General features: G+C 47.4%; 1 protein-coding gene across 1 annotated transcript in view; it reads left to right on the top strand.

The window, feature by feature from the left end:
- Positions 1–24577, top strand: part of doc2b (double C2-like domains, beta) — a gene marked incomplete at its 3' end in the record, with an annotated part of 224570 nt that extends 199993 nt beyond the window's left edge. The window contains exons 15-19 of the mRNA XM_084437399.1: positions 2895–3021; positions 18400–18557; positions 21840–21921; positions 23670–23766; positions 24441–24577. Of these exons, the coding sequence (XP_084293525.1) occupies positions 2895–3021; positions 18400–18557; positions 21840–21921; positions 23670–23766; positions 24441–24577 (601 nt within the window). The remainder of the gene's footprint in view (positions 1–2894; positions 3022–18399; positions 18558–21839; positions 21922–23669; positions 23767–24440) is intronic.
- Positions 24578–25294: the final 717 nt, after the last annotated feature.

Raw genomic sequence — 25294 nt, 5'->3', positions numbered from 1 at the left:
TGGAGGATTCCACAGGTTAGGGTTAGGTTAGGGTTAGGGTTAGGTTAGGGTTAGGTTAGGGTTAGGGTTAGGGTTAGGGTTAGGGTTAGGGTTAGGGTTAGGTTAGGGTTAGGTTAGGTTAGGTTAGGTTAGGTTAGGTTAGGTTAGGTTAGGGTTAGGGTTAGGTTAGGTTAGGTTAGGTTAGGTTAGGGTTAGGGTTAGGGTTAGGGTTAGGGTTAGGTTAGGTTAGGTTAGGTTAGGTTAGGGTTAGGGTTAGGTTAGGTTAGGTTAGGTTAGGTGAGGGTTAGGGTTAGGGTTAGGGTACATCCAGCTTCTCCAGTAGCAGGTGTGCTCTGGCTCATTAGACATCAGTTATTGGAGAAAAACATCTTGGCCGGGTTTCCCGATAAAGAACCTTCTTAAGGAACCCTTCTTAATCAGCCCTTTGCATGGGAGTTAAGAAGTAATTTGGAGTTAAGTGCTTCTTAAGTCAGTTAAGTGCTTCTTAACTCGTTGGGGAAACCCAGCCATTGTTGTTTCAATGACTATCTAAAAAAGCTGTTGTTCCTGAACACAAACATGCATTCAATTAATACCAATCTGTTCTGCTAACAACAATGAATCCTATCCAAGTGGGATGTCATTTAAAGCAGGAATGGGATATTGAGAGAGACAGAGTGAGAGAGAGGGGGAGAGAGAGAGAGAGAGAGGGAGAGAGAGAGAGAGAGAGAGAGAGAGAGAGAGAGAGGGAGAGAGGGAGGGAGGGAGGAGGGGATAAAGATGTGATTGTTAGCTAACAGCATGACTAGTTTATTAGTTTTACCATCATGCGTTGATTGGTTCTCTGATCCGGATAAACTAATATTCCATGTTGATGGATGTAGATGTTACTCAACCCTGTGGAGCCAAGATGAATTGGTTCAACTCATTCCTCAGTATTAATTAGGCTTCTGTCCACCCTAGCTTTTCGGAGGCGTGGTGTTTATGAGGTGCTGTTGTGTGTTGGTGGGTCTGAGATTGAGCCCAGTCTGGGCCAGTGAGGCTGGAAGCTATACTGATGAGCGACGCAGTAACACCTGCTTTTTTTAAAGCTCTTTTTCTTAATGAAGTCGAGGGAGTAGGTTGCTGATCATCTATCAACTGGTCACTGCAAGACAAATGAGAGGCGCCTGCAAGCAGGTTGACGTATATTAATTATTTGGCAATATAATCCATGGCTGTATAGACAGGCCTACTGAGGATCTAGAGAAATAACCCTTTATTACTGTCAAAGCCATGTTTCATTCAATGAAAGGATATGGCATCCTAATGCTGTTTGAGTTAATTTGGACTTACTCAGAACTGCACACATTTTCATCATCAATTACTGTAAACACGGTCATTAAAGGACAATGCTCGTTTTTCACAACCTGGACCTTATTTACGACATATTAAAAGACGTTTGACTCACCGAGATCACTTTGGTGTAGTTCGGAGGCCTGTAGAAGAAATGTAAAATCCAGCGCGAGCCAGTATATCCATGTAATGGCGGCGGACGGGGCACTGAGAATGCAGTTTCTAAAAATCTATTTTCTGCCGCGAAACGGTTGTTTTCATCAATCTGTCTTTATGAATCGCTAGTTGTGCTTACATAGAGCATAGGCCTGTTGTGGTTTTTCACATGCCTCTGTAATATGATCTTTAGACACGAAATAGCTTCCTCACTTGCTCCAGCACGCATGCGCACAGCGTGCTGGAGCAACGATTGCGCGCTGTGCTGGAGCAAGCAGAGCCCCTGGTCAGAGGAATGCACTGGGCCCCGGGAGGCATCCATGGTCGCTGCTCTCAGCACTGTTTCTACTTTTAATATTTCTATCAGCTGATCAGCTGTCCACAGGATAAATTGGTTCACTATGGATTTCCAATGTGCTGCTGCTCAGGATCAGATCTAGTCTAGATTAGATTGCCCTCCACGGGGGGAATGGAATTATTACAAAAGCCCATGTTTATCCAGCATCTCTTGTCAATTACACACAGAAAATAAACTAATTTCACACTGAACAAATCAAATGGAAATAGACAGAACACAACGAAATTGGTAGAGTGTTCAAAACATTTACTTTTACTTTAAAGGTATAATATGTAGTATGTGGATTATTTCCCCCATCTAGTGTCTAAAGATAAGAACTGCAACAACACAACGTATTGGTCGCCAAAATGCCAGAGAATGCACTGTTTCAGTCATACTGTGATACGATCTTCACTCCGAGAGGAACATAACGTTAAACTAATCAGTAATCACAATCAAGTATTTCAGAGTGCCATGTAATACGTTACGTTAGATGCTGTAGTGTGGAGATGACGTTAGGTCTGGCTATGCAGATTCCAAGAAAGATAACGACTTACCGGTCTAGTAAACTATAAACCCCGTCCAACGAGCAAAGGCTGGCCCGATATTTATCTGACTTTTGCTCCTTCTTCGGTCACTGAGCTTTTGAGATTCGTATCGCACGGTTCGCAGGGGCTCAGGCGGAGAAGCAGGACGACAAAACTCGACCATTTTACCAAACATTTAGCGGAAAAGAGTGAGCGGAAATGGACGGAAAAGCTGCCGTTTTATAGTCGCACACACACTTGATGCTAACCAATATCTATAATGCTGCTAATTCAGGTGTTCTGTGGTGTTGTGTGTTAGATTCCATTCATTTGGTTGTGTGTTAATTTCCATCTGCTAATAACAGTAAGTCCAACATGCTTTTTCAGTGACCAATACCACCATATTTCTCCTCTTCTTTCCTTTCCTCTGTCCACCTCATGTTTCTCTTGTGGCAGTTATGTATCTGTTGATTGATCTATGAGTGAACGCATGTTCTTGTATTCCTCCCCTCTCATGCACGCCTTTTCTCTCCTCTGTGTTTTTGAACCGTTTCGGACAGGATTTCGGTTTGTGACGAGGACAAGTTCCGCCATAATGAGTTCATCGGAGAGACGCGCATCCCCCTCAAGAAGCTCAAGCCCAACCAGACCAAGAACTTCTACAACTGTCTGGAGAAACAGCTCCCTGTGAGTCTCTGTCCTGTCCTGTCTGTCCCTCCCTGTGAGTCTCTGTCCTGTCCTGTCTGTCCCTCCCTGTGAGTCTCCACCCATGTCCTGTCCTGTCTGTCTGTCCTGTCCTGTCTGTCTGTCCTGTCCTGTCCTGTCCTGTCTGTCTGTCCTGTCCTGTCCTGTCTGTCTGTCTGTCCTGTCCTGTCTGTCTGTCCTGTCCTGTCTGTCTCTCACTGACGCAAAGAGAAAAAGGAGCCGCTGGAAATGCTTTGAAAAGAGGGGGAGGAAACATGTGCTCTGGCCCCCACCACTCTGGAGAATGTGTCTGCTCTGGCCCCCACCACGCTGGAGAATGTGTCTGCTCTGGCCCCCACCACGCTGGAGAATGTGTCTGCTCTGGCCCCCACCACTCTGGAGAATGTGTCTGCTCTGGCCCCCACCACGCTGGAGAATGTGTCTGCTCTGGCCCCCACCACGCTGGAGAATGTGTCTGCTCTGGCCCCCACCACGCTGGAGAATGTGTCTGCTCTGGCCCCCACCACGCTGGAGAATGTGTCTGCTCTGGCCCCCACCACGCTGGAGAATGTGTCTGCTCTGGCCCCCACCACGCTGGAGAATGTGTCTTTGTAGGTTCATTTCCATACTGCTGTACATTATCACAGCGATGAAGAAGGACAGGCCTCTGGGCCAACGAATCATTTGAGGACAAATGACACAGTGCAGTAAATATGAATGGGAAAAGGAAGTAGTGGAGAAAATGGTTTAAGATTCTAACATGTTTATGGGGACGACCCTGAAATAGTTTCAAATGTAACTGTTCAACATTTGGTTTGCAACGTTCTGACATATAATTCGCCATAAAGTAAGATTCTAGTTCATCTGGAAAGGCTTTTTTAAATATTTAGCATAGAACTATTTAGTCGCAGCACATACGTGTGTAAACTTCCGCAAACCAGGTAGCCTAGCAACATAAACAATAACAATAGCTACCGTAAGTAGTTCCGCTTCCTGAATCCCCTCTGCGGATTGATCTACACATCTACAACGGTCGCGTCAATACAAGTCAATGGATTTCATAAAATGATCAATTAAACCCTACAGGATTCATACTTTGCGGCGAATTTGATGTCAGAACACCAACGGACACAAATTACCCCCTCGGTGAGCTTCTTGTCTTTGAAATCGAGAGTTTAACATGTTTTTGAATGATTTTTCAAGGTACCCACCCACATCCATTGTATGACCAAAACGGTGGTAGAGTAATTATCAGACTTTCTCAAAAGTGCTAGTTTTGTCAACGTTTTGATCTGAACCATTGTATATGATCATAAGTAACCTTAAAACAGGGCTAAACATGCATTTTCCCTTTACTACTCCTTTAAGCAAGACTGAACACTATAAACCCGTCTTTTTCCAAAATAAAATTAACGACAGTGCAGTGCTGTTGTATAAAAGCAATAAGACACTTGAGGTGGTGCTTTACTGTGGTTTATTGGCACGGCTGTGGTGTCTATCGTGCTCCGCTTCACGCCGTGCCTGCAGCCGCACCACAGCCAATAAACCACAGTAAAGCACTCCCTCTTGTGTCTTATTGCTTAATTAAACCATGAGCTTCCTGTTTTGGAACGCTACACATTTTCGTGCTTACTGTGGCCACGTCCACTTCCATTGTAAAGAAATTTGCGCCATATAAAAATGTTGATCTAGCTAAATACTGGAGCGATCAGTGAAACTATGGTCTATATGTGTCAGGTTAATGTTAGACATAGGCTACCAGCAAATAGGGCTAAATGTCCAAAATACCATACTATGCCTTTAAGTCTCTGGAACAGCCAGGCCTTGAAACGTATTTCATACCTCGGAAGCTCTGGTATCTTTTATGGGTTGCAGTAAATTGATGCTATGAAACACGCCTTCTCATTTCAGTGAAGCACCATTAACTGAGGATTATGTCATAAACCACTTGGCTGTCCAATGCAGATTTACCGCATTAAGTTGGATGATTGACAGTACACAGCCAGCTCCCCAATATATATATATATATAACCAAAGGCTTAAGACAAGGACTGTCCATGGATACGTTACAAACAACTGCTCCTTCCTTGAATGGCATTTCCTTTGACTGGTATGGCTGTTAAATAGCTATTTTGTTTATGTTTAAAGAAAGAATAGTAATTATAATTTTGAGACTTCCTGTATTGTTGTTATAGTTCTGATTTATTGATGTTGATTGACAGCTTGGCCACACCCATAGTAACTGGGGCTTGAGGCAATGAAAAAAGGGAACTGGAAAAGTTTGAGGGACAATGGAGCCCTAGTTTCCATTGTTGGGGCAGTGGCTATAATCTTTGCTCAGGAATAGCCACTACAAGTAGCCTGGAGGATGAATTGAGTTCACTTCATGTAAAGCAGTGTAATGTAACTCCCAAGAACTCCCTGTTGGCCTGGGCCTGTTCCTCTCAGGGAATAGGGATCTAAATGATTGACGGGGCAGAAGTGCGTTTTCTCCTCTCATCCCTCGACCCAGTAGGAGATCTGCTCTAGACCCAGGAGATCTGCTCTAGACCCAGTAGGAGATCTGCTCTAGACCCAGGAGATCTGCTCTAGTCCCAGGTGGAGATCTGCTCTAGTCCCAGAAGGAGATCTGCTCTAGACCCAGGAGATCTGCTCTAGACCCAGTAGGAGATCTGCTCTAGACCCAGGAGATCTGCTCTAGTCCCAGGAGGAGATCTGCTCTAGTCCCAGAAGGAGATCTGCTCTAGACCCAGGAGATCTGCTCTAGACCCAGTAGGAGATCTGCTCTAGACCCAGGAGATCTGCTCTAGTCCCAGAAGGAGATCTGCTCTAGACCCAGGAGATCTGCTCTAGTCCCAGGAGGAGATCTGCTCTAGACCCAGGAGATCTGCTCTAGACCCAGTAGGAGATCTGCTCTAGACCCAGGAGATCTGCTCTAGACCCAGGAGATCTGCTCTAGACCCAGTAGGAGATCTGCTCTAGTCCCAGGAGGAGATCTGCTCTAGTCCCAGTAGGAGATCTCCTCTAGTCCCAGGAGGAGATCTGCTCTAGTCCCAGGAGGAGATCTGCTCTAGTCCCAGGATTATATCTGCTCTAGCTGCTGAGTTCTCAGATTAGAGAGGAGATCTGATCTAGCTGCTAGTTCTCTAGTTCTCAGATTAGAGAGGAGATCTGATCTAGCTGCTAGTTCTCTAGTTCTCAGATTAGAGAGGAGATCTGATCTAGCTGCTAGTTCTCTAGTTCTCAGATTAGAGAGGAGATCTGATCTATCTGCTAGTTCTCTAGTTCTCAGATTAGAGAGGAGATCTGCTCTAGCTGCTAGTTCTCTAGTTCTCAGATTAGAGAAGAGATCTGCTCTATCTGCTAGTTCTCTAGTTCTCAGATTAGAGAGGAGATCTGATCTAGCTGCTAGTTCTCTAGTTCTCAGATTAGAGAGGAGATCTGCTCTAGCTGCTAGTTCTCTAGTTCTCAGATTAGAGAGGAGATCTGCTCTAGCTGCTAGTTCTCTAGTTCTCAGATTAGAGAGGAGATCTGCTCTAGCTGCTAGTTCTCTAGTTCTCAGATTAGAGAAGAGATCTGATCTAGCTGCTAGTTCTCTAGTTCTCGGATTAGAGAGGAGATCTGATCTAGCTGCTAGTTCTCTAGTTCTCAGATTAGAGAGGAGATCTGCTCTAGCTGCTAGTTCTCTAGTTCTCAGATTAGAGAGGAGATCTGCTCTAGCTGCTAGTTCTCTAGTTCTCAGATTAGAGAAGAGATCTGATCTAGCTGCTAGTTCTCTAGTTCTCGGATTAGAGAGGAGATCTGATCTAGCTGCTAGTTCTCTAGTTCTCGGATTAGAGAGGAGATCTGATCTAGCTGCTAGTTCTCTAGTTCTCAGATTAGAGAGGAGATTTGATCTAGCTGCTAGTTCTCTAGTTCTCAGATTAGACTACATTGTTAATGGAGCAGCACAGCCCCTCTCACAGTGCATTCAACTGGTTTTTTTCCAGATCCTGTGGAGCTTCATGCTCCAAGCTCTCTCACACACACAAACGCACACACACACACACGCACACACACACACACACGCACACACACATCCCACATCCCAACAGAACACCCATTGTTCTGGCTATTCAAAACACTTTCCTTTACTGTTAATTAAAAAGCATCTCTGTCTCGAGCTTCCCTCTGGCTGTCACCTCCCAGGCCACAGCTGCTGCAGTGTGAGGACGTCCATGTGTCAGTGTGTCATATCTGTGTGTGTGTGTGTGTGTGTGTGTCTGTGTGTGTGTGTGTGTGTGTGTGTGTGTGTGTGTGTGTGTGTGTGTGTGTGTGTGTGTGTGTGTGTGCATGTGTGTGCATGTGATGGAAACCATCTGGGCTTTTACAACCAGCCTCCCACCTGCACTCATCAAGCTCTTTCAATCCATGCGCAGCATCGTAGCGACCGGACAGGCTGTTTGGTCAGGCTGTTTGGTCAGGCTGTTTAGTCAGGCTGGTGGTCAGGCTGTTTGAGGCTGGTGGTCAGGCTGGTGGTCAGGCTGTTTGATCAGGCTGTTTGAGGCTGGTGGACAGGCTGTTTGGTCAGGCTGTTTGAGGCTGGTGGAGAGGGGGAGTGGTCAGGCTGGTGGTCAGGCTGGTGGAGAGGGGGAGTGGTCAGGCTGTTTGGGGCTGGTGGAGAGGGGGAGTGGTCAGGCTGGTGGTCAGGCTGGTGGAGAGGGGGAGTGGTCAGGCTGTTTGGGGCTGGTGGAGAGGGGGAGTGGTCAGGCTGTTTGGTCAGGCTGGTGGACAGGCTGTTTGGTCAGGCTGGTGGTTATGTTATGTTATTTTTATTTATAATGCGCCCCCCAACCAACTGTTACATCAGCCCGGGGCGCAGCCCGGGTACAAAAAGAGACAAACAAAAACAAGGGACTGCAGAGACACAAAATGAAACTACATTTAAGACACAAGACAAGGACATAAATTATAGATCATCTGTAACAAAGAGGTGAGTTTTAAGATGTGCTCTAAAAGAGTCCAGGGTGGTGGCGGACTTGATGTTCAGAGGAAGCTTGTTCCATAGCCCAGGTGCCATCACAGAGAATGCACGGTCTCCCTTTGTGACAAGTTTTGACCGTGGGACCTTCAGGGTCATCTGGTTGTCAGATCTGAGCCGGCGACCAGGCCTGAAGCTGGTAGGTTGGTCCAGGAGATCTTTGATGTAAGCTGGGGCGAGACCATTGAGGGCTTTGAAGACATACGTGAGGATCTTGAATTTCAGTCTGCGCTTCACTGGCAGCCAGTGAAGGGAGGAGAGGACAGGAGAAATGTGTTCCCTCATCTTAGTGCCTGTCACCAGCCTGGCAGCGGCATTTTGGACTAGCTGCATGCTGTAGATGGTCTTGTCGGTGACCCCGGCATAGAGGGCATTACAATAGTCCAGTCTGGAGAAGATGAGCATTAGTACGACCCTCCGTAGGTCGCTGGAGGAGAGGAAGGACTTGATTTTGGATACTGTGCGCAGTTGGAAAAAACAGGATTGCACCACAGATTTCACTTGCTTGTCAAACTTGAGGTCTGTGTCAAATATGACCCCAAGGTTTCTGACGTGGGATTTTTCAAGGGTGGACAAACTTCCTAGATTATTTCTGATCTGACTGATCGAGGTGGAGTTGCCGATCAGAAGGATTTCACTCTTGGTGTCATTGAGCTGCAGGAAGTTTTGTGACATCCACTCCTTTATGTCCCGCAAGCAGTCCTTCAGACGGTCCAGCCCAGAGGGATCGTCTGCCCTGAGTGGAAGATAGATTTGAGTATCATCTGGATGGGACCCAGTATTGAGCCCTGAGGGACCCCGCAGGTGAGGTTGACACGGCAGGATGAATGGTTGGCTATATTCACTGAAAAGGTCCTGTTGTTGAGGTAGGACTTGAACCAGGACAGGGCTGTGTTGGTGATGCCAACCCCCTGTTGGAGGCGGTCGAGGAGGATGGTGTGATCTATAGTATCAAATGCTGCACTGAGATCCAGGAGAACCAGTGCAGCACATTTCCCTGAGTCAACGATGAGGAGTAGGTCGTTTAACACCTTCAAGAGGGCAGACTCGGTGCTGTGGCCGGCCCTAAATCTGGACTGAAATTTCTCCAGTATGTTGTTGTGTTGGAGATAAGGCTGCAGCTGACTGAGGACGGCCTTTTCTAACAGCTTTGACAGAAATGGTAATTTTGAGATGGGTCTGTAGTTGCTGGGGATAGTGGGATCTAGGCTGGCTTTCTTAAGAAGGGGCTGGACCACCGCTTCTTTTAGGCATGATGGAACGATACCTGTGGCCAGGGAGCAGTTGATGATGGACAGGATGTGAGGACCAACTGCCTCAAAAACCTCCTTAAGGAGGGGGGCAGGGACGGGGTCCTGAGGGGACGTGGCTGGTCTCAAAGCGGCGGCCATCTTGGAGAGGGATGAGAGGGAGATGGAGCTGAACACGGAGAAGGTGGATGAGCATCTCAGAGTAACAGCTAGGTCCCGGGTGGAGGGTGGGATGTTTCTTCTGATGTTGTCGACCTTTTCTGAGAAAAAGGACAGAAACTCATCACACTTTGTAGGGGACGCATCCTGGATAGCAGTAGTAGGAGGGCAAACAACAGAAACAACAGAACATTTGCAATTAGACTAGCAAAGTACTTGGCTCTCTCTGCTTTAAGCACCCTGTGGTAGCTCTTCTGTCTGTCCCTCAGTATTTCGAGAGAGACCTGCAGGCCATCTTTCTTCCACCTCCGCTCAGCCTGTCTCCATGCTCTCCTCTCTGCTCTGGTGGTCTCATTTAGCCAAGCCACAGCCTTGGGTTTGGGCTCTTTCATCTTGAGAGGGTCAATAGAGTCCAGAACAGAACGGCAGGTGGAGTTGAACACGGACATAAGCTCCTCTGGGTCTGATGACAGCACCTCACCTGGTGGTCAGGCTGTTTGAGGCTGGTGGAGAGGGGGAGTGGTCAGGCTGGTGGAGAGGGGGAGTGGTCAGGCTGGTGGAGAGGGGGAGTGGTCAGGCTGGTGGAGAGGGGGAGTGGTCAGGCTGGTGGAGAGGGGGAGTGGTCAGGCTGGTGGAGAGGGGGAGTGGTCAGGCTGGTGGAGAGGGGGAGTGGTCAGGCTGGTGGAGAGGGGGAGTGGTCAGGCTGGTGGAGAGGGGGAGTGGTCAGGCTGTTTGGTCAGGCTGGTGGAGAGGGGGAGTGGTCAGGCTGGTGGGGAGGGGGAGTGGTCAGGCTGGTGGAGAGGGGGAGTGGTCAGGCTGTTTGGTCAGGCTGGTGGAGAGGGGGAGTGGTCAGGCTGGTGGAGAGGGGGAGTGGTCAGGCTGGTGGAGAGGGGGAGTGGTCAGGCTGGTGGAGAGGGGGAGTGGTCAGGCTGGTGGGGAGGGGGAGTGGTCAGGCTGGTGGGGAGGGGGAGTGGTCAGGCTGGTGGAGAGGGGGAGTGGTCAGGCTGGTGGAGAGGGGGAGTGGTCAGGCTGGTGGAGAGGGGGAGTGGTCAGGCTGGTGGAGAGGGGGAGTGGTCAGGCTGGTGGAGAGGGGGAGTGGTCAGGCTGGTGGAGAGGGGGAGTGGTCAGGCTGTTTGGTCAGGCTGGTGGAGAGGGGGAGTGGTCAGGCTGGTGGAGAGGGGGAGTGGTCAGGCTGGTGGAGAGGGGGAGTGGTCAGGCTGGTGGAGAGGGGGAGTGGTCAGGCTGGTGGAGAGGGGGAGTGGTCAGGCTGGTGGGGAGGGGGAGTGGTCAGGCTGGTGGGGAGGGGGAGTGGTCAGGCTGGTGGAGAGGGGGAGTGGTCAGGCTGGTGGAGAGGGGGAGTGGTCAGGCTGGTGGAGAGGGGGAGTGGTCAGGCTGGTGGAGAGGGGGAGTGGTCAGGCTGGTAGAGAGGGGGAGTGGTCAGGCTGGTGGAGAGGGGGAGTGGTCAGGCTGGTGGAGAGGGGGAGTGGTCAGGCTGGTGGAGAGGGGGAGTGGTCAGGCTGGTGGAGAGGGGGAGTGGTCAGGCTGGTGGAGAGGGGGAGTGGTCAGGCTGTTTGGTCAGGCTGGTAGAGAGGGGGAGTGGTCAGGCTGTTTGGTCAGGCGAGTGGTCAGGCTGGTAGAGAGGGGGAGTGGTCAGGCTGTTTGGTCAGACTGGTGGTCAGGCTGGTAGAGAGGGGGAGTGGTCAGGCTGGGTGGTCAGACTGGGTGGTCAGGCTGTTTGAGGCTGGTGGAGAGGGGGAGTGGTCAGGCTGGTGGAGAGGGGGAGTGGTCAGGCTGGTGGAGAGGGGGAGTGGTCAGGCTGGTGGAGAGGGGGAGTGGTCAGGCTGGTGGAGAGGGGGAGTGGTCAGGCTGGTGGAGAGGGGGAGTGGTCAGGCTGGTGGAGAGGGGGAGTGGTCAGGCTGGTGGAGAGGGGGAGTGGTCAGGCTGGTGGAGAGGGGGAGTGGTCAGGCTGGTGGAGAGGGGGAGTGGTCATGCAATGTTTTGCTCAGTGGCCTGTAGGAGGTAAATGGCCGGCCTCATGGCTGGTGTCTGCTGGTCTCATGGCTGGTGTCTGCTGGTCTCATGGCTGGTGTCTGCTGGTCTCATGGCTGGTGTCTGCTGGTCTCATGGCTGGTGTCTGCTGGTCTCATGGCTGGTGTCTGCTGGTCTCAAGGCTGGTGTCTGCTGGTCTCATGGCTGGTGTCTGCTGGTCTCATGGCTGGTGTCTGCTGGTCTCATGGCTGGTGTCTGCTGGTCTCATGGCTGGTGTCTGCTGGTCTCAAGGCTGGTGTCTGCTGGTCTCAAGGCTGGTGTCTGCTGGTCTCATGGCTGGTGTCTGCTGGTCTCATGGCTGGTGTCAGCTGGTCTCAAGGCTGGTGTCTGCTGGTCTCAAGGCTGGTGTCTGCTGGTCTCATGGCTGGTGTCTGCTGATCTCAGGGTTGGACTTGGAAGTGTCTGTCGATACGGTCTCTTCCTGTCCATCACTAGACAGCTGTTTCCACGTCATCCAAGCTGTACGGTGGCTCTGAGTGCTCAATCAAGCCATGAAAACCCACATTCTCAATGCCTGAGAGGAGAGGAGGCGTCGGTCATTCAAGGCAACGAGCTAAATACGTTTCTCAGTTATTTTCTTTGATTTAAAGGAGTAGTAAAGTGAAAATGCAAATGTTTTAAGGTTACTTATGATCATATACAATGGTTCAGATCAAAACGTTGACAAAACTAGCACTTTTGAGAAAGTTGATAATTGCTCTACCACCGTTTTGGTAATAAAACATGCATTTTCCCTTTACTACTCCTTTAATGCAGTAATTATATAATTCCTCACAATTGTTTTTAAAGTTTTCATTCCGTCATGGTATCGGATTGGCTAATAGCATTTCCTGTCTCTGTCGCCGGATACAGTGCTTCCATACAACAGCACTTCAGAGACAGACAGATAGTGTTGGCATCATCCCTAATTCTCCTCTAGAATCTTCTTTCATGGAGCATTAGATTGTCTCTCTTTTTGAAATTGCTAACTCACCTCTGACAAATCCATTTCTATTTCTTACTGTCTAGCGTGGTAATATATTCCCTAAAATTCCCCAGAAGCCAGTGTCTGTTCTCATCTTGTCAAAAGTTTGCTTTGACGATTTGGCGCCCAGACCACGGTACCTGGACTCGACAAGAGAAGAAAAACACCAGGAATGAATCATCTTTGAAATTACTTGAATTATTCATTGTAGTTTCAAGGCATTACAAAAAAGTAGAGAGCTCTAACTTGTCAGTGATTAATGAGATGAACCTGGGCTTGGCTGGTCTCTCTTCTCCATCACGCATGGTGACTCCGTGACATACTTACTATCCCGCTGGTTCCAGGCTCAGCGCCGTGTGGAGCAGCGATCAGCAGGGTGGCTGGGGGGGGGGGGGGCTGCTGACCAAAGCAAGTCCATCAGACATCACACTGATTCACTTGTTGCCCTCAAGGGAGGTTGAAGCAAATGCACGACCCTGTCACATCATGGAGGCTGGTGAGAGGAGTGGCTTGTGTCAAATCAGTCAACTTTTGCTAATTGGAGACCAGTGTCATAGGGACGACTTACAATTATGAGTTAGTGTTGGGGTTTAGTGCAATGCATGATGGGAAATCACGTGTCAAGTGGCCTGTCTGGGTCTGGAGGGGTCGCTGGCAGGATGCTCAACCCCTGGGCTTCCTACACCCAGTGACTCAGATAAAGCAAATGACAGCACTGTAAGCATTCTGTGTGTGTGTGAGTGTGTGTGCGCGTGTGTTTATATGTGTGTGTGTGTGTGTGTGTTTATGTGTGTGTGTGTGTGTGTGTGTGTGTTTATATGTGTGTGTGTGTGTGTTTGTATGTGTGTGTGTGTGCGCGTGTGTTTATATGTGTGTGTGTGTGTGTGTGCGTGTGTGTGTGTGTGTGTGTGTGTGTGTGTGTGTTTATATGTGTGTGTGTGTGTGTGTGTTTATATGTGTGTGTGTATGTGTGTGTGTGTGTGTGTATGTGTGTGTGTGTGTGTGTGTGTGTGTGTGTGTGTGTGTGTGTGTGTGTGTGTGTGTGTGTGTGTGTGTGTGTGTGTGTGCATAAACACTCTCCAGTCCTCAACCAGACTCTGGTCTGTGCAGTGGTTAGTTATTGTTTGTTTTCCTTGGAAGAGCATCAGTGTCAGAAGTCCATCTCATCTCTTCAGGTTGTGTGTTTTTGCCTCCAGACTCTTGTTTAGTCTGAGAGCAGCTCTGTGAAGCCGGGTCCTTGAGAGGGAGATGTAAATGAGGCAGATGCCACACGGCGTGGCGGAGATCATCAGAGATCGCCCCGTTTCAGCCAATTAGCTAGCATCATTAGCGGCGAGAGAGCGAGTTGCCAAATTTGCACATTTGCACTTAGCAAGCCATTGAAAATATTACAGCTGAATGGACTTCGCATAAATAAACGTGTAGCGTGTATCTGTAGGGACAGACACCGGGCAGATCTGTCTGCCTAGACGGATGAGGACAGGGCTGTCTGCCTAGACGGATGAGGACAAGGCTGTCTGTGTTGATGGATGAGGGCAGGGCTGTCTGTGTTGACGGATGAGGGCAGGGCTGTCTGTGTTGATGGATGAGGGCAGGGCTGTCTGTGTTGATGGATGAGGGCAAGGCCATCTGTGTGTAGACAGATGATTGGACTAGTTGAAGACGTACGTACTGTATGCTGCAAATCAAACTCAGGGTCAAAGTGAAGACTTGTCCTCCAGACTAATCCCTGGACTACATCAGACTAATCCCTGGACTACATCAGACTAATCCCTGGACTACATTAGGCCTCATCCACCATTATCTGCCTTAGTTCCATTCCTACATTTCTTCCTAAGAGCGTTTCTACAGAAAGCTCTTGTCTGATTCACAACGTGTTCGTAAACTGTTGGATGAGTTCACACCTGCCCTCTCATAATGATTAATGCTTTCAGTTGAATGCTTGTGTCCGTACACCCAAATTAGCATAGATACACTCCCCGCCAGCCCCATATAAGGACATGCAACTACAGGGTTGCGCTCAGATGTCACTTCTCAGTATGAATCTCACTCTTCCGCGCCCTTGACTCGCCAACTTTTCGGTAGAATAATGGTTAATGCGTTTGCAAGTCAGCAGATGAAATGCAGCGTGGGCAGTTGAAATCTGATTTTAATTCAGCCAAGTAGGTTTCCTCCTACGAGGAATTTGCATTGGTACATGGCAATAAACATAGAGAGACAGGACAGTGTGAAATACAATGTTGAAGTGATAGAATACAATATACAACAGCCTACAGTCTACAAAAATGTAGGCTATAAAATACACAGATCTCAAGCATGCCACAACGAAAATCTAAAGCCAGACTCCACCTGTCATATTTCTGATTCTGTTCTTATTTTCCACATGTGAGAACACAACTTTCTTTGATGGTGTGAGTTTAAGAAGAAGAAGAAATTCTTAACTACGTTGGTGAATGAGGCCCAATTTGATCAATTTTGCTCCAGAAAAATTGAATAAGTCTTTATTTGTCACACAAGCTTTGACACGTGTGCAGTGGGCGACAAATGAACACACACATTAGCGGTCGCCTGGTGAAATTACTTCTCTGCCTTTGACCTTTCTCCAAGGTCAGCAAGGAGCAGTGGGCGCCTGCAGGGCCCAATCAAGCGCTCTGTCCACTCTGAGTCAAGCGCTCTGTCCACTCTTAGTCAAGCGCTCTGTCCACTCTGAGTCAAGCGCTCTGTCCACTCTGAGTCAAGCGCTCTGTCCACTCTGAGTCAAGCGCTCTGTCCACTCTGAGTCAAGCGCTCTGTCCACTCTTAGTCAAGCGCCCTGTCCACTCTTAGTCAAGCGCTCTGTCCACTCTTAGTCAAGCGCTCTGTCCACTCTGAGTCAAGCGCTCTGTCCACTCTTAGTCAAGCGCTCTGTCCACTCTGAGTCAAGCGCTCTGTCCACTCTTAGTCAAGCGCTCTGTCCACTCTTAGTCAAGCGCCCTGTCCACTCTGAGTCAAGCGCTCTGTCCACTCTTAGTCAAGCGCTCTGTCCACTCTTATTCAAGCGCTCTGTCCACTCTTCAATCAATCAATCAATCAATCAATCAATCAATCAATCAAAGCTTTATTTGTATAGCGCATTTCATACCCCGAGGCAACACAATGCGCTTTACAGAGAACAAGGGAGGTGAGCATACGACCCACCTCTACATATTCCAGAGGGAAGCAAAAAAACAGTATCACCCGGGGGCCAGATAAGTGAGCTGTAAAAATTCTTCCCTGACCCCTCTCAACAAGGCGATCGAGCAAGCTCCTGGGGTATGTTTGTCTACCGGCTAAGAACATTTATAAAGCAATAAATTACATTAAATTACATTTTCAGAGTAAGAGAGGCTAAAACATCATAGGAGATATATGGCAAATACTGGTGTGTGTTTGCTATGGCCCAGGCCTAAAGCCGGAAGTGGGCTGGTGTATGTGTGTATGTGTGTGTGTGTTAACTAAATGCTATGACATCCACAGCAGACACAGGGGTATCTATCGGACTCAGGGTGGTCTGCATGTGATAGTGGGGCATCCACTGGACCTGGTTAGAAGATAGGAGGGAGAGAGAGAGGCACTAGGGGAGGCAGAAAACGGTTAGTAGCACGCTGAGCCATTGAAGCAACACAGATGTCAGAACAGAACAAGCCTGTTTCAGGGCAACCAGCTTCTGTACACTACTTGATATACATACAGTGCATAGCAGGATAAACACCAATGTATACAGAGGATTCACAGGAAGTTTGAGGCTGCCTTTCTGTGTCTCAAGGTCCTGGCTAGTGATTGTAGGCTAGGTCGAAAAGGTACGTCTTGAGATCTCGCTTGAAGACCTCCGTTGTTTCGGCCCTTCTTAGGCACTCCGGCAGGGTGTTCCAGAGGTTGGGGGCATAGAAACTAAAAGCTGCCTCTCCGTGTTTCTCGGTCCTGGCTTTTGGAACTGTTAAAAATTCAGTACCTGAGGATCTGAGTGGTCTGTTGGGCATGTACCTAACAAGCATGTCTGAAATGTATTCTGGTGCGTGACTGTGGAGAGATTTATAGACTAGTAATAGTATTTTAAAGTCTATTCTAGAGTTGACTGGTAACCAGTGTAGTGATTTTAACGCTGGTGTGATGTGTGCCCTTCGTCTAGTCTTAGTGAGGACTCTTGCTGCAGCATTCTGTATTATTTGTAGCTTAGAGATTGCTTTCTTTGGTAGGCCTGATAGTAGAGCATTGCAGTAGTCCAGCCTGCTTGTGATGAAAGCATGCATTAGTCTTTCGGTGTCAGCCTGAGAGAGAAAGGGTTGCACCTTGGCAATGTTCCTTAGGTGGTAAAAAGATGTCTGTAATATTCTTGATGTGGTTTTCGAAATTAAGATCTGAGTCAAGTATGACACCTAGGTTTTTAGCCTGGCATTTGTAGTCAATTTCCAGAGTTTTTAAATGTGCAGATAGTTTCTCTCTTTCAGCTTTTTCTCCAATGATCAGTACTTCTGTTTTGTCCTGGTTTAGTTGGAGGCAATTATGTGACATCCATACATTTATATCTGTAATACACTTGACAAGGCAGTCAACCAAGCTGTAGTTACTGGGTGTTACAGAAATATTGGGTTGGGTATAATCTGCGTAGCTATGGTAGCTAATGTTGTGCCTCCTGATGACACTGCCAAGGGGCAGCATGTACAGGCTGAAGAGTAGAGGTCCTAGGATCGATCCTTGGGGCACCCCACAGGTCATAGGGATCTTTCCTGAACTATGGTCACCGAGGGCAACGAAGAAATCACGACCGGTTAGATAGGTCCTAAACCAATTTAGGACTGGACCAGAGAGGCCAACCCACTTCTCCAGTCTTTTGATGAAGATTGCATGATCTATAGTATCAAAGGCTGCACTCAGGTCCAGGAGGACGAGAACAGAGAGCTCTTTGGAGTCAGCATTAATTCTGAGGTCATTTACAACTTTGACTAATGCCGTCTCTGTGCTATGATGGGCGCGGAAGCCGGACTGGAAAAGGTCAAGGGTACAACTTGTAGCTATGAAATCATTAATCTGTTTGAAAACAATCTTTTCCAGAATTTTACTCAAAAAGGGAAGGTTGGAGATTGGTCTAAAATTGCTAAGAACTGAAGTGTCTAAGTTGTTTTTCTTCAGCACAGGTCTCACCAAAGCAATTTTAAGTATTGCTGGGAAGACACCTGTAGATAGGGAGTCATTGACAATGGCTAAAATGTCATAGGATACAGAGTCAAAGATAGTTTTGAGAAAATCGGTGGGGATGGGATCCAGCAGGCATGTGGAGGATTTGAGTTTGGATACTACTTTTCTCAACATTTCTGTCCACCAGTGTAAACAAGCTCATGTGTCCATTACATGGAGGAAGAGGATCTGTGAACAGGATGCATGGCCTTTCCTGGGTGACTTTCCTCCTAATATTCAGGATCTTATCTCTGAAGTAAGCTGCAAATTCCTCACATTTGGAGGTAGAGAGCAGGTTATCTGGTGTTTTTATGGCAGGGTTTATTAGGCTATCAATTGTTGAGAAGAGCACTCTTGAATTATTTCGGTTGATAGATATGAATTTTGAGAAGTGGTCTTTCCTTGCATTTCTTATTGCTTTATTAAAGGCAGCGAGATGTTCTTTGAGAATATCATGGTGGACCTGTAGCTTGGTTTTTCGCCATATACGCTCAGAGCTTCTGCAGGTTCTCTTTAGTTGATTTGTTTCCTCATTTCGCCATGGAGCTTTATGATTGGCTGTGATCCGTTTCAGTTTAATAGGTGCTACAGAATCCAAGGCTGCCCCTACTCTGGTGTTAAAGGTGGTTGTTAAGTCTTCAATAGTGCCTGACGGCCCCACTTCTGGAGTTGATAAATTGTTTGTGATCATTATTTCAGGTTTATGGATTTAATCTTTGACCTCTGACATCTGTTCCTCTACCCAGATTGACAAGACTGACGACAAGTCCCTGGAGGAGCGAGGGCGCATCATGATCTCCCTCAAGTACAGCTCCCAGAAGTCCGGCCTGCTGGTGGGCATCGTCCGCTGTGCCCACTTGGCCGCCATGGATGCCAACGGCTTCTCCGACCCCTATGTGAAAACGTGAGTGTTTACCTTTCACTACACATCTCAATGTTCTTCCCCACAAGGCAGTTTGTGGTAGTGAAGGCCTAGACTGTAGTTTTTCATAGACATAAAACATGTCAGACATTGCGCGCACACACACACACACACACACAGGCAACATAGTACACACAGACACGTCCCCCATTCCAAAAGACACATAACAGCCCTTGTTGTGGCTATGGGAGAGTTCAGTGGCCGTCTGCAGTATTATTATATAGTGTACTGTCTGGTAGTTCCAGTGTTCAAGTTCCAGTGTACAAGGCTCTGCTATGTAGTAGATATTGTCTGCTCTGAAAACAATTGGAGACGACGATGAAGGATTCACAATTTCAGACACTATTAATACCAATGACTGATGATGAATGATGATTAATACTCAATTTCCCTAAACTCTACTGACAGTTAGGCTAATTATGCTAGATTTCCATTCTGCACCCCAGGCCTAAAGTCATCATTATCCCTTTGCTAGGCGTGGAGAGCCAGTAACACATTCATCACCATGAGCAGATCTGGAAGCAGGGCAGCTATCAGCACATTTCATCACAGCACTGCTGCACGAGCCATGTTGAACCTCCATCATCCCTCCATGAAAGAGACAGCGTACACAAGGCCTCCTATGGCCTGCAATTATAAATAAGTGTTTCCATTAATCATGACTGAACGTTTCTCTTCTCTTTCATCTCGTCAAGCAATGAAAGCGCGATTAATAAGCTACTCTGTGGAGAACTCCAGAAGAACAGAGGGAAGACACATTTGGGAGAGAGTCTGGAGGTCATAACGTTGAGAAATGCTCCCCCAAGTCCTGCTAGACAGCCGGGCAGTAATGGATTGAGCCTCTCTCTTGTGGGCTGTGTGAAGGAAGTGGAGTGCACGCTCTGTCTGATAGACAAGGCTGCAATGATTTTTTTCTCCTCCCAACACCCAATGTCTACGTCATGCCTGTCGAACACATCATCTCACAGTAGTCTGACTTCTTCAGATAGCTGGCGAAGACCATCGGTCACCCCACTGTGCTGATACGCTCGGACCACTCACAGATAGGTGGTCAAAGTCCCGCATGACCGACTCTGACGTCTGTCCAACATGAAACACTGGTCAGAGTGGATTACAGAAATACTGCAGAAATGTGTGTTTACGGCTAGTATAGGATTTATGGCTCCAATTCCATCGTCAAGTTTGCTGACGACACAGCAGTGGTAGGCCTGATCACCAACAACGATGAGAGGGCCGACCTGGAGGAGGGGAGGCTCCTGACCCAGTGGTGAGAGGGTCTACCTGGGGGAGGTGAGGCTCCTGACCCAGCGATGAGAGGGCCTACCTGGGGGAGGTGAGGCTCCTGACCCAGTGGGGTCAGGAAAACAACCTCCATCTGAATGTCAGCAAGACAAAGGAGATGGTGGTGGACGTTGGGAGGAAGCAGGAGAGGAACTACACCCCTCTAATCATCAACGGGACCCTTGTAGAGAGTGAACAGCTTCAAGTGCCTTGGAGTCCAGGGGCCTCATTTATAAAACTGTACAGAGAATCCATGTTACTAAGCTTGCTTACTTAAGGAAGTTTGAAAAAATCTGCACAAAAAAGTGATTTTTAACACAGTGCATATCACACCCCACATCGACTTATGCCAGTGCAACGCCAGTTTCCCATTATAAATCACAATCAACCCTAAACTTGACTTGTCTTGGTCACACCCTAATTAACACCCACGATTGCCTATAAATGGTCAATGAACCATTCATCCATTCATAAATAGTGACTGCATGATGACAATGATGGTGATTTCAGTGTAAAATAGAAGCTCTTGTAGCAGGTATTTATTTATTTAAACACACACACACTTACTGTTCTTTAGGCACGCTGGCACATTTGATTATGTATCATGTATCATGCCATGCTGCGTCTCCAAGCACTATTTATATCCTGACAGGTTTGGTGTCTGGACGGATTTGATTATGTATCATGCCATGCTGTGTCTCCAAGCACTATTTATATCCTGACAAGTTTGGTGTCTGGACAGATTTGATTTGAAGAGACTTAATGGCCTCGGCAGCATTTCCACCAATACATCCATGATTTCCACCAATACATCCATGATTTCCACCAATACATCCATGATTTCCACCAATACATCCATGATTTCCACACAGAACAAAGACTGGAGCTGCAGCTGTCCCTTTTTCACTCAAACTATCCTCTAGATTTTCACAAAGAATCATGCTTTTGATGGCTGCTCTAATGCCCCAATAATAATGATCAATTTGGCCTCAGTCTAGGCTGAGTATTGTTAGAATTCAGAGTAAGACCCTGAGAGTAATGGGATATGAATATTACCTCTCCGTGTGACATATTATTATTAGGTGGGCTTGCTTGCAAAAACTAGCCCAACTTGTGATATTCCCACTATTTCTTTCTTAATTATTCTCCTAAATGTTTTGGCCCTTAACTACTTCTTCATACTTTGTGCTAGCTATAATCATATGTGCTAGCTATAATCATATGTGCTAGCTATAATCATAAGCAGATTATAACGCACTATAAGTATGTTTATAATGCGTTATAAACATGGGCTTCATAGAAAGTGTTACCAAGTTCTGCACCACCCCACAGTATCTTTAAATGTCATAAGACTATTACTGAACTAAATGTATTTTGAAGACTAGAGTGATAATGTAGTTGTCATAACAGCACCCTAGGTGTGGATACGCTGACAACATCACTCATGGGAGAAGTCTTACTAATTGATGGAGAGGATTGAACTAAGAGTCAGATGTTTTCACTTCATCTTTCACACATGGGGCTGCAACATTGGATTCCATTCCGAAATGGAACAAGGTTCTGCAGCTCCTGTGGTTCCTCAGCCGGTTCTAACAGAACATCTCTGCACTCTACCAGGGTTAACTGTGTATTAGATTCTGCCCTGAATGCATTCTGTTCATTTTCATCTGATATTCACAAGCAGACCTAAACTTCTCCAAGTGTAAAGTCACATTTTTTCCTAAGAGCAGTGAGCTTGAATGGAGCCACAAGCTTGTTGAGTGCAATGCTGCTGTAAGATTGGTCACATTACAACAGCCCCCTCTAGTGGAGAACAAGTGGGTCCATGAAGGTGTTGTTAGCAGCACTAATGGATTCTACCCTTACTGCAGTATAGTGGCTAGCCTACAGGTCCACCTGGCAGAGCTGGCCATGGAACCCCAGATGAAAAATTCAAACCAAACTGTTTAAAAAAATGCTTTGTTTGTTCTGCCTTGATTGCAGGTACCTGAAGCCAGACGAGAACAAGAAGTCAAAGCACAAGACTGCTGTGAAGAAAAAGACCCTGAACCCTGAATTCAACGAGGTAAAGAGGCTATGAGTCCCCCCAAACTATAACACATCTGTCCCTCCAAATATGAGCTTAGTTTTTATAACCTAAATAGTATCAGCATCCTTTGTAGTTCAAGGCCTTTTCCACATAGGAGCCACTAGTCTTTGCTTCGTCACCAAGGTTTCTATCACACCATTCACTCACGCAGCACACTCGGCACACAAACTGTCCTCAGACCGTGGCCCTAGGAACGCCCAAACCGCCGCTAACAAGCTCATTTTAGTGCTTGTTTGTGGCATGGACTGCCTTGGCCTGGACCAGCCAGCCGTATCAGGGGGGCTCTGGCAGAGCACCACACGCAGGCCTGCAGCTCTGGACCAGCCAGCCGTATCAGGGGGGCTCTGGCAGAGCACCACACGCAGGCCTGCAGCTCTGGACCAGCCAGCCGTATCAGGGGGGCTCTGGCAGAGCACCACACGCAGGCCTGCAGCTCTGGACCAGCCAGCCGTATCAGGGGGGCTCTGGCAGAGCACCACACGCAGGCCTGCAGCTCTGGACCAGCCAGCCGTATCAGGGGGGCTCTGGCAGAGCACCACACGCAGGCCTGCAGCTCTGGACCAGCCAGCCGTATCAGGGCGGCTCTGGCAGAGCACCACACGCAGGCCTGCAGCTCTGGACCAGCCAGCCCTATCAGGGGGGCTCTGGCAGAGCACCACACGCAGGCCTGCAGCTCTGGACCAGCCAGCCCTATCAGGGGGGCTCTGGCAGAGCACCACACGCAGGCCTGCAGCTTGACATTTCACTGACATTTCCATCCTCAGCTCCATCCTCTGCCTGCTGGCCTTTCTGCCACAGATGATGCACTCAGGCCTTCTGCTACATTAGGAAGTCATTTGGTTCAGTTAAGACCAGCAGATAAGCATGAGTGCTATGATTAATATCAAAATGGATTCCCTTGTGGCGTAAAGTGGGTCAGAGATGGTGAATGGACCAGTTTGGACTGTCTTTAATCAAATCAAACTTTATACAGCACCTTTCGTGCAAAATGCAAAACAAAGTGTGTTCACAGGAAACAAGCATTAAATAACAGAGGAGTAAAACATGAATAATGCAAATGATTAAGGCTCAAAGGTACGTCTAAAGGTTAAAGTTTAAAAAACAATAAAATAATCTTAAAATCAGTTCTAACATGCAATCTTGTTTTTTGCCTGTAGTTATTTAGTATCATAAGCCCTGGTACTTATTATCATAAACCCTGTTATAAGGTTATGTAGGATCATATACAACAGTCCATATAAACATATTGACAGACTGCACTCTTGAGATATTAGTGCTCATTGCTTATGTCACAGGTAAGTAGTATACAATGGATCTCTATGGGCATAAACTGTATATGACCGTAGAGATCGATCAGCCAACCACATAATGGATCTCTTGTATATGATCGTAAATAACCAACCAAGCAAACTACTCCTGTAAATCTGCAGGGTTGGTGAAATGAATGTTGAAGTATTTATTTCTGAGTGCCGATCATATTGCAGGTTGAGTTTTCCTGGTCGGTTCACACTGCAAAATGAACGGTGCCTCATCAAAATGAGGCAGTACTTACTTTGTAAACAGTGTGGCTGTGCCAAGAGAACTCAACATGCAATAGCATTGCCGGTCACACTATTATGTGGTGAGGAAATTCCTTTCATTCTCATGATGCTCTCTCAGACTTGCTGTGAGTGTGCAGCTGTATTGATATTCAGTGCAGTACACTGGTGTTCTGGTGTCTCTAGGAGTTCTTCTATGACATCAAATACGCAGACCTCACCAAGAAGACCCTGGAGGTGACCGTGTGGGATTACGACATTGGCAAGTCCAACGATTTCATAGGTAAGTCGCTGGGCTACGTCACCAAAAGCAGGTGGGCAGTATTTATACTGAGTGAGTTGAACCAATTCAACTGTGTTACGTAAGCACAGGACATCGGGTCTCATCGCTAGCAAAGACGGAGTGATCTGCACAGTACAAACCAAACCAAAGGTGCCCAGCATCCACCACCCACACCGCTGGCTCTCTGGCCCCAGCCTCCACGCACCTGGCACCTCCGTTTACTGCTCACCTCCTCGCCCACCAGAGTTACACCATCGCTCAGCCTTGCCAGACACCTGGGAAAAAGACTGATTCAACAAACAAACAACCAGCTGAGCTTTGGAGCTACTTTCCTTGTGCACCAGACTCATTTTCTCACACCAACATGGGGTGGTGATGGGGTGAAAGATACCCCAACAGGGTGTGTATTCTCTATGCTGGGATTGCAGGTCAGAAATTTAGTAGTGGCTTTTTAAGTGTGAGTTGAAGTGTGGGGAAGGACACAAAGATTTGTGTGCAGACAATTCATGAAATGCAAGTTCTTCCCGGATTGTAACTCTTTACCAGGGTGACCAAACGCTCCTCAGTGTTTTCAACTGTGAGAAGAATCAAACCTTACCGCCTCTATTTGTTGTAGTGTGGCTTTTCCAGAGTCATTTCTAACCTCTTTTATCTTCTCCTATGTCCATTTCCAGGTGGTGTTTCTCTGGGCATCAACGCCAATGGGGAGAGGCTCAAACATTGGTTTGACTGTCTCAAAAACAAGGACAAGAAAATAGAGCGCTGGCACACACTGACCAATGAACTTCCTGGTTCTGTGTTTAGTGACTAAAAATGACCCCCAACCCTCACTCCCATCTCCCCTGACAAGCAAGAAGCACCTCCCTCCCCACCTGCTGCGGATAATTCCATTCCGTTTTTGGAGATGTTTACCAAATCAGCCTCCACCTGTCCAACCTCCAATTTCCTCTATTCTCCCATAGTTCCCAGTTATGTACTATCCCTCTGGTAATATGTTGTCTCTATTTAGGACTTATGTAATGACATCTGTGTTGGTCCTGCAACAAACCGTTGGGTATCGTTGAGAAGAACATTAGCGCTGTGTCTAGCTGTGCTGTATGTGTGCCCCATCCTGCACACAAGGTTCTCACAGTTTACTGACAGAAGTTAGGATCAGATTGTTTAAGGGTGTGCACTTTGTTCTGATCACAGGATTTACAAATTGATAGTTTACTACAGACATTGCCTCGAAAAGCATATATTGTTTACAACAGTCACAGAGAGCTCCACACACGCGCACGTACCACCGTTCTACAGTCTACTTTGTACTTTGAGGTCATTGTCCAATCCCGTAGGTTTTGGAATTGGATTGAGGGAGCACATGCATTTTTAATATACAGTACTAGCTAAGTATGTTGTTGCTTAAATGTTTGTTTCAGTTGTTTTTTAAAAGTATTGTAAAAATGTAAGCCAACCCGGTGAGTGTCAATGAATGTGCATTAATTATAACCCCTGGATCCCAGTCACTCCTCTCAGAATGTGCACCCAA

This window comes from Borostomias antarcticus (assembly GCF_949987555.1).
Source record: "Borostomias antarcticus genome assembly, chromosome: 1".
In the NCBI taxonomy this organism is placed as follows: Eukaryota; Metazoa; Chordata; class Actinopteri; order Stomiiformes; family Stomiidae; genus Borostomias; species Borostomias antarcticus.
This window is presented reverse-complemented; position numbering and strand designations above follow the sequence as displayed.